Source organism: Ptychodera flava, chromosome 10 (genome assembly GCF_041260155.1).
Source record: "Ptychodera flava strain L36383 chromosome 10, AS_Pfla_20210202, whole genome shotgun sequence".
Classification (NCBI taxonomy): Eukaryota; Metazoa; Hemichordata; class Enteropneusta; family Ptychoderidae; genus Ptychodera; species Ptychodera flava.
In genome coordinates this window covers 23,619,973-23,635,522 of record NC_091937.1, presented here as the reverse complement: position 1 = coordinate 23,635,522, position 15,550 = coordinate 23,619,973, and the positions used below count along the sequence as shown (strand labels likewise).

Below are 15,550 nucleotides of genomic sequence, written 5' to 3'. Positions count from 1 at the left end.
TGTTGACTTGGACACACTGTTTTCTCCCATGCAAACAAACTTATTGATCATTGACGATCTGATGTCAGAAACTGGCAACGACCAGAGAATTACTAACCTTTTCACCAAAGGCTCTCATCATCGCAACCTGTCTGTGATGCTCATCTTACAAAATCTATTTCACCAAGGCAAAGAAACTCGCACCATGAGTTTAAATTCACACTACTTGGTCCTCTTCAAAAATCCGAGAGATGGCTCGCAAATCACACACCTGGCCAAACAGATGTATCCTGGACACACTCGTTTTGTTCAAGAAGCATTTAGCGACGCTACCCAAAAACCCTACGGCTATCTTCTTATTGACCTGAACCCAACACACCGGAAGTCCTTCATCTGCGTTCCAACATTTTTCCTGGGGAGACTACCTTTGTTTATGTGAGGAAAACTTAAAATAGATATGACGGAAGAAATCTCATCATTCATCATGTCTCAGCGAATGAGAAAGCATGCCCATTTTCTCTCTGTGTTAGCCAGAGGCAACCCGAAGCAGCAGAAAGGATTATTGAAGGAGCAAGCAACAATCTGATTCACTGTCTCTGTGAGTGTTGTTTGAACATCCTGAGGGGGAGTATTCCATTGACGGCGAGTCAGAAGAAGACAAGAGCAAATACAAACATCAGCTTCGCATGCTGACAGATAGAAAGGTTGAAACATCTAAAAAGAAGAAAATCCTGGTTCAGAAAGGAGGATTCCTCTCCGCTGTTTGGGACCTGTGCTGTCTGTGCTGGGAAGTCTCTTGTTTAAGTGACAGGCACCATGCCCATGGAACACGCCAAGAAGATGGCACTTGTGCCACAGGAATTGCTTGATACAATACAAGTGCAGCAGAATCAGGCTACACATCCCGTCACCAAGGTATTATCCTCATTAGATCGGGAGATGCAACAGGTTTTGGAGAGAACAGATTTAGCTGATGATGAAAAAACCAAACTGTACCAACAAGCTCTCCAGCAGTATAGGGCTTTTATGGACAAAAGGAAGGAACCCGTGAAAATCAGCATCGTCCCAACTGAAACAAAAACTGGTGCAACTTCCTCTACCGTGTCTTCATTGAACCTGACTGCAGAGGGGGAAGGGATCGACGATGCAAAGCCAAGAGATGTAGTCGAATTGGATGTCATCGAAAGTGTACCAAAATCTATGAAGAAAAAGGCACAACTACTTCTGCAGAAAGTGAAACAGAACGATCTGATTGACTGGAATGAGAAGGGGGAATTGATGTACGATGGCAGTCCCGTACCTGGCACCCACATGGTAGATCTAGTCAATGATGTTTTACGTCGAAGGAAAACTTTCACTCCTAGGGGATGGCAACAGTTTGCACAGGTATTGTCTACCATGAACGTTCCCCAAGACTTGGTTGGCAACAAAGATAGGTGGAACTGGATCCAGTCTTGGAAGAAATCCAAAGGATTAATTCACAGCGATGACAGGGATGGTGGATCCGAATTGTTCAGCGAACAGCTGCCTGTCAAGAAGAAGAGGGTGTCTCCTGTCATTTCAACAGCAAGAAGACCTCGGCATCATCCAAAGAGTTGGATCGACTTTTAAAACAATGCCCATTCTGCTGCTGGTCATTTTACAGGAGGTTGTGGTCATGGAGTGTTGTCCCCCCTCTCTTTCTGTAAGTGATTTTCTCAAACGTGTAAGGTGTCTTTGTGCCTGCTGTTCTGAGTCCATCGTTATCAAACATGAAACATGCGACCAAATCGATGGACTTAGACCAACATCTCAGCAGGTGTTTTACGAACCAAGTCATTCTGCAAGTTTTGGAGGAATCGAGGCTGTTTACCGTGCTGCAAGAGAAGGGGGGTGAAAATCACCCGTCAGCAAGTGAGGGAATGGATGCAACGTCAGGACATTTACACACTGCACAAGCCAGTGCGATGGAGGTTTCCAAGGGCTAGAGTAATCGTCGGGGGTATGGACCAGAAGTGGCAGGCTGATCTTGCCGACTTGAGTTCCCTGTCGAAATACAACCGAGGGTATCGATACATCCTCACCTGCATTGACATCCTGTCCAAGTATGCCTGGGCCATTCCCTTGAAAGATAAACGTGGAACCACCTTGGTGTCTGCCTTCCAACTGATTTTAAAAAGTGGGAGAAAACCAGAGAAACTGCAGACGGACCAGGGTAAAGAGTTTGTCAACCACTTATTCCAAAAATTTCTCAAGGGTGAAGGCATTCATTTCTTCACCACCGGCAATGAAACAAAGCGTCCGTGGTCGAACGGTTCAATCGGACCCTGAAAACCAAAATGTGGAAATACTTCACCAGAAACAACACCCTGAACTACATCTCCATTCTTCCTCAATTGATGCAATCTTACAACAACACCTGGCACCGCAGCATCAAGAGAAAACGTGCCAATGTGAACAAGACCAACGAGAAGGAAGTGTGGGATGCACTGTACAGTCACTTTGAACCCCAAACCGTCAGATTCAAATGTGACATTGGGGATCAAGTACGCATCAGCAAAGCCAAACGTATGTTCAAAAAGGGCTACCTCCCCAATTGGACTGAAGAAGTTTTTACCATATCAGGACGGATCTCTGATCGACCACCCTTGTACAAGTTGAAAGATTACGATGGTGAAGAGTTAGAAGGGACATTCTATGAGCAAGAACTGCAAAGAGTGGTCAAGAAAGACGATGATGTCTTCAGAGTGGAAAAGGTACTCAAGACGAGAAAGAGAAAGGGAAAGACAGAATACTTGGTCAAGTGGTACGGTTGGCCAGCCAAGTTTAACAGTTGGGTGACGGACTTGGCAAAGGTATAATAAGGAGATGCTCTGACCAATCACCACATTTGGAACTCAACGGTCATCATGGCTGAATACCCCTTCTTCTTGACGTTGCTAAGCAATTCATCCATGGACATCTTTCAGGATAATACAGTGACAGGCTACACTATGAAATTACCCAAACACATTTCTCTGCAGAGGAACTGGGAATGGGCCTTGATGGAAATACACTACCCTTTCTCTTGGTATAATGTGGTCGGGGGTAGAAACTTGCTCCTTTACAATGATGAGGACCATAGCGAGACACCTATCGAAATACCTGCAGGCTACTATGATGGTTTTGGAAGTATACTGACCACTCTGAGAGAGCAAGGCTTACTCGACAATGTCCAGTTTACTTTCGACACGGCATCCAGGAAAGTAATCGCTGATGTGGGTGAGGATGCCAGACTCCACTTTCTCCCAGGTCAGGCCGAACTCATGGGATTTTATCCCAATACCATCTTAAGACAGAAGAGTGATGCGCCTTTCATGTTCAACGTTCGAAACCTCTCTTCTCTGTATGTGTACTGCGACCTAGTGGATGAACAGTTGGTCGGAGTTTTGTATACACCCCTGCTGAGAATAGAAAATGTGGAAGGGATCCATGGCTAGATGATCAACAGCACCTTCCACACTCCATACTTTCTTCCCCTTAGACATCGTGAATTCGAAACAGTAGAAGTCTACATAAGAGACGACATGGGTCAAAAAGTGCCATTTCAAGGTGGGAAAGTGATCGTGACACTAGCCTTCAGGAAACGACGTCCAACACTGTTGTAGTCATGAACATGTCTCGCAGATGGCGAGTCTATGAAAACAACCCTGCCACATACAAGAAGTTTTATTTGGATCAGGTTGAAAATGGAGCATCGTTTCACGGAGCAGCCGTACAACGAGGATATGGTTTGGGCGGCATCCTCGGTGGACTCTCCGCGCCGCCACGCCACTGCTCAAACAAGGCGCCAAAGTCCTTGGCAGACAGATGTTGAGAACAGGACTCAACATTGCAGGCGATGCACTGAGCGGACGTAACGTGAAGCGTTCTGCAAAAAGACGATTATTGAAAGCTGGCAAAGACCTGATGACAGGAAGGGGTTTAAGACAGTTTGTCTCCCCAGGCAATGGTGGTGGTATAAAACGCAGAGCACCACGCAGAAGGGTCATTTCCTCCAAAACCGACAGAGAAGATCTCCCGACATTTTTGACTGATGCTTTTAACATGGCATTTCTTCAAAAACACTCTTGCAAATGTACCAAGAGTGAACTTACTTGTTCACAGTTCCTCCGTTGCAGACAACTGTAGAAGAGGGAGAACAGGAAGATGTGCATCCCCTGATACATATTGTGGAATTCGGACCCATCGAATTTGTGATTTCAGGTTCAGGGGAAGACTACGTCGATCTGTCCTCAACACTCCTTCTGATCAAGGCTAAGATTACAAAAGTTGATTGTACTAACCTCGTGCATATGAAGCAGCGGGTCCTGCCAACTTGTGGCTCCATTCACTGTTCAGTCAAACGGATGTACACCTCAATGGCAAATTGATATCCAGCCCCTCCCCTGCTTACCCCTACCGAGCGATGTTGGAGACCTTGTTGAATTATTGTGAGGAGGCCAAAGACACCCATATCGGTTCAGCCCTATTCTTCAAGGACTATCACTTGAAAATGGATGAAGTGGACCCTACCAAAGCAGGTGGAGAAGTGAACAAGGGACTGAAAAACCGATATGCCTTCACGTCTGGCAGTCAAGTTGTCGATATGGTAGGAGCCATCCAATGGGATCTCTACTTACAGACCAAATATCTAATGAATGGTGTCAAATTACGTCTCAAACTCAATAGAAGTACGAATGCCTTCTCCCTTGTGAGCTCTGCAGAAAATCCAGGCTTTAAAGTTGTAGTCACTGAAGCCACACTACTGGTCAGGAAAATAAAACTCAGTCCGTCGGTACAGCTGGGCCATGCAGAAGCTTTAAAGCAGGGACCATCCAAGTATCCTGTACATCGTTGTGTGATGAAGGTTCTGTCCATTCCCGGAAACACCATGTCGTTCAATAAAGACCACATCTTTCTGGGACAGCTACCTAAACGAGTGTTTTTGGGTCTGGTGGACAACGATGCCTTCAACGGTTCATACAAGAAGAATCCTTTCAACTTCAAACATTACGACATGACGTCGCTGGTCCTAAATGTGGGTGGAAAACAAGTGCCAAGCAAACCTCTGAAACTGGACTTCACCAAAGCTGGCGGCCAATCATTCATCATGGCCTACTATTCCCTGTTTACAGGACAAATAAAATAGGTCGGGATGAAGGAATCAACATCAATCGCTATGAATACGACAATGGATACACACTGTTTGCCTTTGATCTCACACCTGACTTGTCTGCTGACGGAGGACATTTGAACCTGGTCAAAGAAGGCAACTTGGGCATCGAACTGCAGTTCAGACAAGCCCTGCCAAATACGGTGAATTTACTCGTGTATGGCGAGCTGGACAAGTCATGAAATTGACAGAGATCGCAACGTCCTGTTTGACTTTTGATCCCTGATCATTTGACGAACATCACACGAGAGAAGAATTGGACACTCTCAAGCTCAGGGAGATCTTGCTTGCAGATCAGTACACGGCATCCTCTTTTGGTGGGGTGAGAGCCTCTGATAAGTTACCCAAGGCCAAACTCAAATCCTTTCCTGCCGCTTTTCTTGCCAGCGTGGATCCCAGTACCAAACCAGGAAAACATTGGGTGGCTTTTACTTTGTGCAGGGTTTTACATGACGCGCATTTCTGCGTCCTTTACGCATAAAACCGGACGCAGGACCCCTCAAAAACTAAACCACGCGTCCCTTGGGACGCAGCAATATCTGTTGCTGGTGTACACCTTGCGAAGCTGCTGAACACGTAAAACACATCCCAGTAAACCTTACCGACCCCGTACTTTAACCCTTAAAGTGCCGCGTCGGTTTATAAACCGACACGGCATTCTCGCTCTCAGCGCCACGTCGGTATATAAACCGACAGTGATTGCGTTCTATGCTTATGCCTAACTTAGCTATGCATTGCCGAACTCAGCCAGAAGGAGGGTATTCCTGACCCTTTGAACCCAGTTTAGTACCATATAAGGACTAAAATAATGACATCATGCAGCCTAACAATCGAAAATTCCAGTAATTTATGCGAACTTTCTTCAAAAGAGGTCAGCGGTTTTCATGAATATTTAATCAGGTCTGCAGTTTCACCCGTACGCGGATACGGCCACAGTGCATTGAACGAAACACGTACGTACGTTTTGAAAGCTTTACCATGCCGTAGACACGGAAGACAACTATATTATGCCAAGCTACTGCCCTCTGGGTGATAGAAATGATAGATTTTACAGTTTTTTTGAGAATATTTTATGGAAAAATGACGCGATTTGGTGACCAATCGATCGCGATAGTGAACTTCGAACGTATCGGCGGCCAAGATGGCGGCACTGTGTGATGCCTAACTCTCGACATGGAACCCGAGGTTAAGGTTTTCGAAGTCCAAAACATGCAAGATTGAGAAATTTGTAAGGATTCGGTTAAATTGAAGTGTATTTTGTGAATTTTCAAGCGTTTGACTGCCAAAAAGCCCCTTTAAACTGTTGATATTTGACCTCCGGCCGTCCTGAAGCGAGACGGCCATAACAGTCGACCCGGTTTGTAAATGAAATGTAGTTGTTCTGAACTGTTGACATTGCGAGACATTTCCTACGTGTTACGCATTTTTTTAACTGAAATAAACCGGACATGAAACTTTTTTCTCGATACTTAGTGGTTTCTTTCCATTTTGTGGCGGATTTTGTGGCGTGCTTGTCAAAAAATGTGATCAAACTTGGCGAACGGATTGACTAGTATGTATGGTAGTACGAGTCCGTGACTCGATAAGCCACAGATAGTTACACACGCGTACGTGAATTAAACTAATGTAAGTTGGGTCAAACACCAAAATTAATCGATAAAAAGGTTAGTGAAATGTGTTTTTTGTCTTCAACTCTTCATTATAGTTATACAGGCGGTTCAAACTATACAGAGTCAGTTGAATATGCCCTATAGTTGTGTGCATGTGTTGCACAATAGTTACCCCTCCATGTACAATATGGAACCTTGTTGTCTCTGTGTATGCAAATTAATACTAATTGAACACAGTGAAGACCATGGCATTGATAAACTATAAAACATTTTTGTGAAATAAATTGGGACCCCCATATTTTGATGTAGGACTCCCATTTTCTAACACCAGGAGTCCCAGGGACTCTCAAAAGTTAAAAGTGATGTAAAACCTGTTTGTGGATGGTAGTCATGGTGAATACTTTGACTCATATGGATGTCCCCCCAGCCAAAGCTCTTTCAAGGTGTTCCTGGACAGGAACTGTGCTGACTGGACCTTCAACAGGCAGAGACTCCAGGGACCCCTGTCATCTGTGTGTGGACAGTACATTCTGTATTACCTGTTGCATCGTTGCCGGGGATGGAGCATGCCAGCTATTATTCAACAGTTTACCGAGGATTTGACTTTGAATGACTTTCTTGTGAACGATTTCATCGAGAATTTGACTGGTGTTGACTTTGACATTTATGATCTTAGCTTTTTAAAACCACAGTTTTAAAGAATTTGGTGTTATGTACTTCAATGCTCCTCTTGTTTGAAGTGTTCAATAATAAAAAAAAAAACAGTTGTTGGTTGGATTTAAAAAAAAAATCAGTCGTCAGTGTCCTTTCCTTCTTGCTCAAAGCACATCTCTTTCATACTCGTTCTCACACATGCATTCACTCAAAATAAATACAAAGAGAGGTATCATATTTCATTTCTCAAAACATTAAAACGTGAATTTTATTTCTTTTTTTAAACAACACAACAACAAATGCAATGGAACTTTCTTTTATAAACATTCTTGAAACACATGAAAAAAGTCTCTGGAATAGTTCAAGTCCGTTGAATTCATAGAACAGTTAATACAAAGTCATTGTTTGGAAGGTTGATCGGCATTGGTAGACATGATATCATCGATGATGTCATTGCACATAATCATACCATACACAGTGAGAGTTTCCGATAGAGCGTTACAACATTCCTGAGGATCATCGGCCCACTGATAATACAACAACTGCAATAACTCATCCAGGTTGAGTAAGCCATGTTCCAAGGTGATGTCACAATACTCGGCAACCGCCCTAGCAGCCTTTTCCACTGACGCCATGTCGATCCTCTCTGCTGCAGCTTTGAAATGTAGTGCAATGGTTTCTCTCTGTCCTGAGGCTGTGCCACCAAAGTACAAACACTCGTGTTCCCTCTGTGACAAGTAATTATGCTGACATCCCTCACACTGCTCTGTGATGATTTGGTCAACTCTCTGCAGGATACATTTAGCATAGACGTACTTCACCAGCTTCCGAGCAACTTTCCTGTCCTTGTCCTCGGAGACAGATGTCAAAGACAGCTCTGAAAGGAGAACACATAAGATGAACTTTCCATGGGCTGCATATCTAGCTACAGGTCAGTGTCTTGACAGCATCATCCACAAGTGAGGCAATACGCTTCAATCGGTTCCATTCATCCAATTTCAAATTGATGCCCTTCTTTGTTGGGATCAGTTGTCCTGTGCCAGTTTTCTTGAAGTAATCACGGATGCCTACGTATACATTGTCCTTGTATGTCTTTACACTCACTAGCCTGGATGATGTTTCTGCCTCGTGAAGAAGAAATCTAAATTCCTTCTCACCTGTTTGGGTAACAGCATCTGCTTTCATTGGCTGTGGCTGCAGCTGGAAGCTTGGTGGTGACTGACTGGCGACGACATCGGAGCATGGTGAAACGAAGAGGGGTGGAGTGCTTGGTGGTGGTGGTGTGGGCGTTGACTCCTGCAGGGCAGGGCTCCTGCTGCGTGGGGCACCTGCGGCATGACTTTCCTCATAACCAGGCTGTGACCACCGACTCTCATTGGTCTTCACATTGAAGTAATAGGGCATATCAGCCTTAATGGAGTAGCATTTTCGCCATCCCTGTTGGCATTGCATGGGGGTCAACTCCGGGGTAGCCATACCAAGCATCTTTCCTCTCCAAGTATCAGAACTGAAATGTGGCCCCAAAGTGGCCCGCAGACCTTTATAGGCCTCCTGCATTTGCATAATTTCAAATGAACCAATCAGGTGATCAGTTTGAAATGGGACGTGTGCAAACTTTACATATTAGGCAATGGAGGACCACCTATCTCAACTTTCAAAGTTCAAATAAACCAATCAGGATTAAGTGTCAAAAAGGGAGCCATACGATTTTTCTTTGGGAGTTAGGGGGTCCGGTACCACACTCACCCCCTCGCTTTGTTCCTAAATTTGAGGGAGGGGAGGGTGCGCCACAATTGCAAGCTTTCCAGTCAAGCCAGGAGCTTAGGTGACACATTTCAACTTTTTTGGGGTAAGGTAGGGGATCCGCGCCACACACTACGGACCCAAAATTGGGCGCGCCACACTTTTTTGAAGTAAGCTAGGGGATCCGCGCCACACGCCATAGACCCAAAATGGGCGCGCCACACTTTTGGGGGTAAGCTAGGGGGTCCCTGCCACACGCCACGGACCCAAATTGGGCGCGCCACATTTTTTGGGGGTAAGCTAGGGGGACCGCGCCACCGTGCCACAGACCAAAATTGGGCGCGCCACACTTTTTTGGGTAAGCTAGGGGGTCCGCGCCACCGCGCCACGGACCCAAATTGGGCGCGCCACACTTTTTTGGGTAAGCTAGGGGGTCCGCGCCACACGCGCCACCGCGCCACGGACCCAAATCAGAGTGTTACGGTGCCGTTCTATACTAATAAGGAGAGACTTTTTAGGACAACAAAATATGTCATATTTGAATTTAACACAGTCCAAGTTCAGGCACACTAATATTTTCTTTATTGTATCATATTTACAGTGGCTTATCATGTGAATATCGTGCTTTTCGTGAAGCTAATAAAAGGAAAGCAACTCCACACATCATTCATATATAGGTTATTTGCGTTTAATTGTGATTGACAGTGTGTATTTCGTAAGTGCATTTGACTATTGACTGTTTTTGTGTATAGAACTTATTAGCAATGGTGACACATATCCGAAATATGCGTGATTACGCACTCCCTACATTAGAAAGGTGAGACTCTCTTACACTGCGACACTATGAGGCTACGTTACGAAAAAAGACTTTCATCATCAGTCATCAAAAGTTCTTCTTCATTTGGGAAATTCTATTGAATAATTGATCATTCACTTACACTTCCATATTGTCTCACAGAAGATTATTCTTCGGTTAGGGAAACTAGATGCATATCTTAGGGTTCGAGGTTTTATTTCTCAGTGTCTCGGAGCTTTAGGGGAGATTTGTAAGTCAAGTTATGTATGTCTGTGTCGTCTTAATATTGTTCTACTAAGTTCGACGTTGTGTTCGTATGATGTTTGCCAGACTAACATATCCGTGTGTGGTCGTACACTTCTTTCGTGTTATACGTTTACGTTTCTGTTTTAATGTTGCATTTTCCCCTCTCAAAAGTCGTTTTGTGTGATTAAAAGCTGTTATATCAGTCTCGTACAGTCTTCTGTGGCTGTTGTTTAAGGCTTTCGATCACTTTCTATGACGATACATTTTTCCAGTGTTCGAGTGATCCATGATTTAACGCCTTTAAGAGTCATTAGCAATAACGTAAGAGTCCGTAGCAAAAAGGTGAGGCAGGTCATGGAAGTCTGAGACACAATTTAAAAAATGTCATTATGCTGTCCATCAAAGTGCTAACTTCAAAGCTGCGGTTGAACGGGGCATTTTAGAGGTCATTCACATTGACAGCCACGTGGTCCTTAAACTGTGATAATGCAAACAACAATTGAATATTGCACGTGTGTACACACTGTATAAAAACTTTAGGAGCAGGGATATTGATATAATTTATTTGAACGAACCTTCGCCATAAATTAAACAAGGTTACCGAGACTATTAAAATATTACTTGCAATATTAAATGAATCATGTTACAAATTCATAAATATTAACGAAATGACCAGATGTAACGGTGTAATATTCAAAATCAAACAAAAGTGCTTTGAAATACTTTATAACCATGCCTTTCAATTCCAAATTCAGATAGATTATCACTCAGACAAGCTCAGCATTTTGTCAACACTTTGTCAACATCTTTTCTAATGAATGATGTTTCAGAACCAACATGTTCACAAAATCTCGTTTTATGTAACGGTATATAATTGATTTGGAATTTTTTTCTGTGTTAGGGGGATTGTATTAAGATCAAAGAATTCTGACAAACAAGGGACGGAATAGGCACTTCGGTAGCCACGTGCATGCTATCGATGAAAATAAAATCATGGTGTCAGATTAAGGGAATTTTATAAATTTTTGACGCAGAGCCCTAGATGTACTTTCTGACTAGGAGTTGAGTGTAGTATGCACCTCGAGAGTGAAAGACTTAAACTTTTGCTCAAACTTTCCTGATTGAAACTTTCGACTATCCTCTTACCAAATCAAAGATAAAAATCAGGGGTCACCGTACAGAATTTGGTACTATATAAGCAAATTACCAGAGGTTTCCGGATATTTGAAATTCGAAAAGTCCGCCAACCCTGTGTTAACTCTTAAGGAAAAATAAAATTTTCAATTTCGAAAATTTGAGACGTAAAAACGTTTTCTATCATCGAGACATTTAAAATAAATCCCCACATGTGGTAGATCAGAAAGGAACTGGAAATGTTTGATAGTCCGAATATCTGTTCCCGGGACGCGTTCTACCTCAAGCAGTAATGTCTTTCACTTGTAAACGTTTTGTTCTAAATGTGACATTAACATATTGACTCCTATGACCTGTTCATATACGTCTGATTGCACTCACTGTAACAGAACATGGTAAAATGAAGGATATTACATGTTCAAGATATTTTTTTCAAAAAGGTGTGAATTTTTTAAACAAAAAAGAGAAGATAAGTTAAGTGGTTTTAGTGTCTTTGGTGTAACTAGTTAACTATACATGTATATATATATATATATATATATATATATATATATATATATATATATATATATATATATTATATATATATCACCCTTAAATGAGTTAAGCATTAAACGAAAGAGCTCTCTCTGTTATAACATAATTTATTTCCTTCAAATTATGTCCCGTAATATCTGCCAAAGTCCAAACACAACAAAGTCAAAGCCACTTCGAATCTTGGTAACATGAAAGTTCAAATTAAATGTCTTTCGAATCGCATTTACACTGTAACTAGAACGCGGATAAGTTCATTGACGTCAATTAAGAATAAACTTTTACTCAAAGTTTACGAAATGAAACATTTAACGGTTCTCTTACCTAATCAAAAATAAAAATCGGGGGTCACCGTGCAAAGTTTTGACCAAGAGAAACAAATTTCCAACTTTTTGCGATATTTGAAATTTAAAAAGGCTATCACCCCTGTGTTAAATCTATGGAGGAAAATAAAATTTCGGAATTTTGAAAAACTAGGACTGAAAGCTTTTTCTTTCTCCAAGAGCTTTAAAATGTGCCCAACAAGTGATAGATCAGAAAAGAGCTACTGTTATATAAATTTGAGAGTCTGATTATCTCTACCTTAAATCTTAAAATGAGGATTGCAGCATATTCCTTTTGCAGGTAATATTTATATGATTAACTAAAAGGTGTTTTGGATACGTTGAAAGGGTTGTCGAGAAGGAATGCGGTTTAGTTTATGTTTATTTTTGCATCTAACTAACGTTTGCAAATCCAGTCTTTATTCCTGGAGTAAAAAATCCATCTGAATTGGTGCGCATCTCTCTTCAACTTTCGACACATGGCTGATCCTTTTTCATTGTCACATTTTACTTTGATACGTGCGTTCATACGTTTGAATGTTGCAAAATCTTCGGCAAAGTTGCCATCATAGCTTTCTATCTTCTTCCAGAGTGTTTCATTGAAGTAATTATAGAATTCGATGTCATATCGTGATAGATGGCTTATCATATCCACCATCTCAGGTGTTATCGCAGGTTGAGGTTTGGCATGGACTTTCATAGGGTAATACAAAATATCCTCGAATTCCCAGCACATTATCTTTTTAAGTAGTACAAGGGATTCATCGTAATGCTCCATTATCATAACCAAATCAAGTTCATTGTCGATGTTATCAAGGCTAGATTTCGCAACGACCGTTAAGTTCTTGAAGGGAATACCAAATCGTCGGCAATAATTATTTCCAACTTGTGCGTTTGCCTCTGGGTGCTCTTTATATATCTTTCGTAGAAAATCATAAAAAGGGTTCGAGTTGTTGGGAAAGATATGTTGACGGCGTGCGAAATAAAACCTTGACTTTAAATGGGTGTACGGCGATCTAATTATTGTGAAGTACTTTGCATTTGGTACAACAGCTTCCATTGCTGGTCGATTATACCATATATGATTTGCTATGAAGTCGTATCCGGGGAAGCTGCTACAGTTGTATTTGAACACATCAAGATTTCCATACTCGTCTTCCCCGATATACTGGCCGTTCATTGGATCCAACGCCGGTATTAGATCATTCTTCGATGCATATCGAAACAATATGGAAGCAGTCGTACTACCCCCGGTTTTTCCTGTTTTAATAAATACGAATTTTCTTTGTGGACGACATGTTGTGTTGAACCCATTATTTGTTGTTAATTTGAAGTAGCCTGATCTAGCTTCAATAACTCCGTGTTCCTCAGCTGGAAATTTAATTTCTTGAGTTGTCCACCGTTGTTCTCCTGTGTGTCTGTGAACACATCGAAAGAGGAAGAGAGAGGTCAGGGGTCAAAGCAGTAAAAGCGAATACGCAATTATCACTTCATTCTTTTTTCAAGCTCGTCTAATCAAAGAGTAAAGGCAAAACAATTCAATTTAGGAAATATACATGGCAAATATACATAGCAAACTGTCTTTATGGCTCCCCTAATCCGTAATAATGTTAGATGGATGGTTAGTAAGGAATATAAAATATAATTAGAGCTTATTTACTTACTTACGATTGGACGGACGAGCGGAATATTTTGAGATGTCTCTCCATGATATGATGACAACAACCGTAGACAGAATTGAAAGGGCTGCGAAAATAGTCTTGCATCTCATATGAAATTGATGCAAAGCCCCTAAAAGATAGAAATTTCAATAAGAACGAATATAGTTTAATTGAATACTTCATATCAAAGCTACATGAAGTGCCTTTATACGAACTCTTATAAGTTGCTTTGCCCAGCATTCTTGATGTTAATTATGAACAAAACAAGTAAAATAAATTTAATGAAAGTCAATAAATTATTATTATTGCTGTTAACATATACGTGGCGCCTAATATAAAAAAAGAAATAATTTACACAATCACCCTTATTTCAGAGCTGGAACAGCTAGGAAATGTAAATAGAGAGGAATTTTTAATATATATATATAACCACGATTATAGAAAGATAATCGGATTTATATACATGCAGTTGTAGTTTTCATATTTTCAAGGGTAGACTGCCCTCTACGGCAAATAGAGTTCCATTCATTAGTGCCTTAGAGGGGGGTCACAACATTGACCTGCCTCTTTTCGATCACACCGCCAAACAAGCAGCTGGCAGTTTGGTTTTTCCAACAATTTTATCCTCGTTTCTACATTTTTCAGGCAAGCTCTTTTTTGTCTTAGGGGTCCTACTACGGCGCGCCAAATGTTTCAAAAACATTTATCGTCATAGAGTAAAAATAAACTGTCAAATTTCTTTCTAAAAATTTAAGTCTTAAACGTGTATGAATAATAAAGAAAAAAGTTCTTTCGTCCATATCATTGCATTTTATTAATGTACCTTTTCATAAAAATAGCATTCATTTGAAAATACGTGTCATTAAATATTTGAATGTGCCTGTACAGATAAAGATTACGTGCAACCGTCCTTCTTGATTGAAATAAAAATTCGATGGAATTACGGAAGAAAATAAACGAGAAAAGTATTATTGCAAAAAAGGGCAGAATGTTATGTAATGCTTAATTGTAAAATATTCTTTAAACCGTAATGAGAAGATAAACTTTTCAAAAATTTGGAAATACCACACTCCCATACTTATTGACGTACACGTACACGTGTATTTGATATAAAGGTGCAATGAATGCTGATTATAAGGGAAAAAAGAAAAAAATCAAGCACACACACACACACAAAATATTGAAATGATTAAAAACAAAACCACAAATAGTACTTGCACTACTACCAAAAAACAAAACGAACCACCATCAGGTCTGACTAAAAAAAGAAAGAGAATCACAATTGAAAAGTCGACCGAGATCGCGCCGGCGTTGAGGCTGTAAAGAAACCAAAACGAGGTCAGCTTGGGGAAAAAACCAAAGCGAGGTTACAAAAAAAAAAAAAAAAAGAGGTTACCAAAAAAAAAAAAAAAAAAACCCTCAGTAGAAAAAAAAGAGGCCCGTTCGAGAAAAGAAAACAGAGTGGGACACCCCGCAGAAAAAGCCCAGCATGAAAATTGAATAATTGTCAACGTCATGATTGTTACAGTTTAATGCCAGAGGGTTTTTGATCATCACACTCGGATGTTGGACATGATATTTGGGGTATTTCAGCGATAACTCTCAGCTTCTAGTCTTCAATATCATCTCATGGACGTCCAAGCTATCGACACGTCCCATTCTATATTAAACAGTTACCAGTTTTGGTAAAAATGGAC

The 15,550-nt window shown here is 41.3% G+C and overlaps 2 protein-coding genes across 2 annotated transcripts; both read left to right on the top strand.

The window, feature by feature from the left end:
* The first annotated feature begins 2,297 nt into the window (after positions 1-2,297).
* LOC139141561 (uncharacterized) lies at positions 2,298-2,819 on the top strand. Its single transcript, XM_070711153.1, has one exon. The coding sequence runs from the start codon at positions 2,298-2,300 to the stop codon at positions 2,817-2,819; it is 522 nt and encodes a 173-aa protein (XP_070567254.1).
* Positions 2,820-4,405: 1,586 nt separating this feature from the next.
* LOC139141559 (uncharacterized protein F54H12.2-like) lies at positions 4,406-5,128 on the top strand. Its single transcript, XM_070711152.1, has one exon. It carries the CDS (start codon positions 4,406-4,408, stop codon positions 5,126-5,128), a length of 723 nt encoding a protein of 240 aa, XP_070567253.1.
* Positions 5,129-15,550: the final 10,422 nt, after the last annotated feature.

Coding starts and splice junctions, on each gene's coding strand:
- LOC139141561 (XM_070711153.1), top strand. CDS start 2,298: ATGTGGAAATACTTCACCAGAAACAACACCCTGAACTACATCTCCATT.
- LOC139141559 (XM_070711152.1), top strand. CDS start 4,406: ATGTTGGAGACCTTGTTGAATTATTGTGAGGAGGCCAAAGACACCCAT.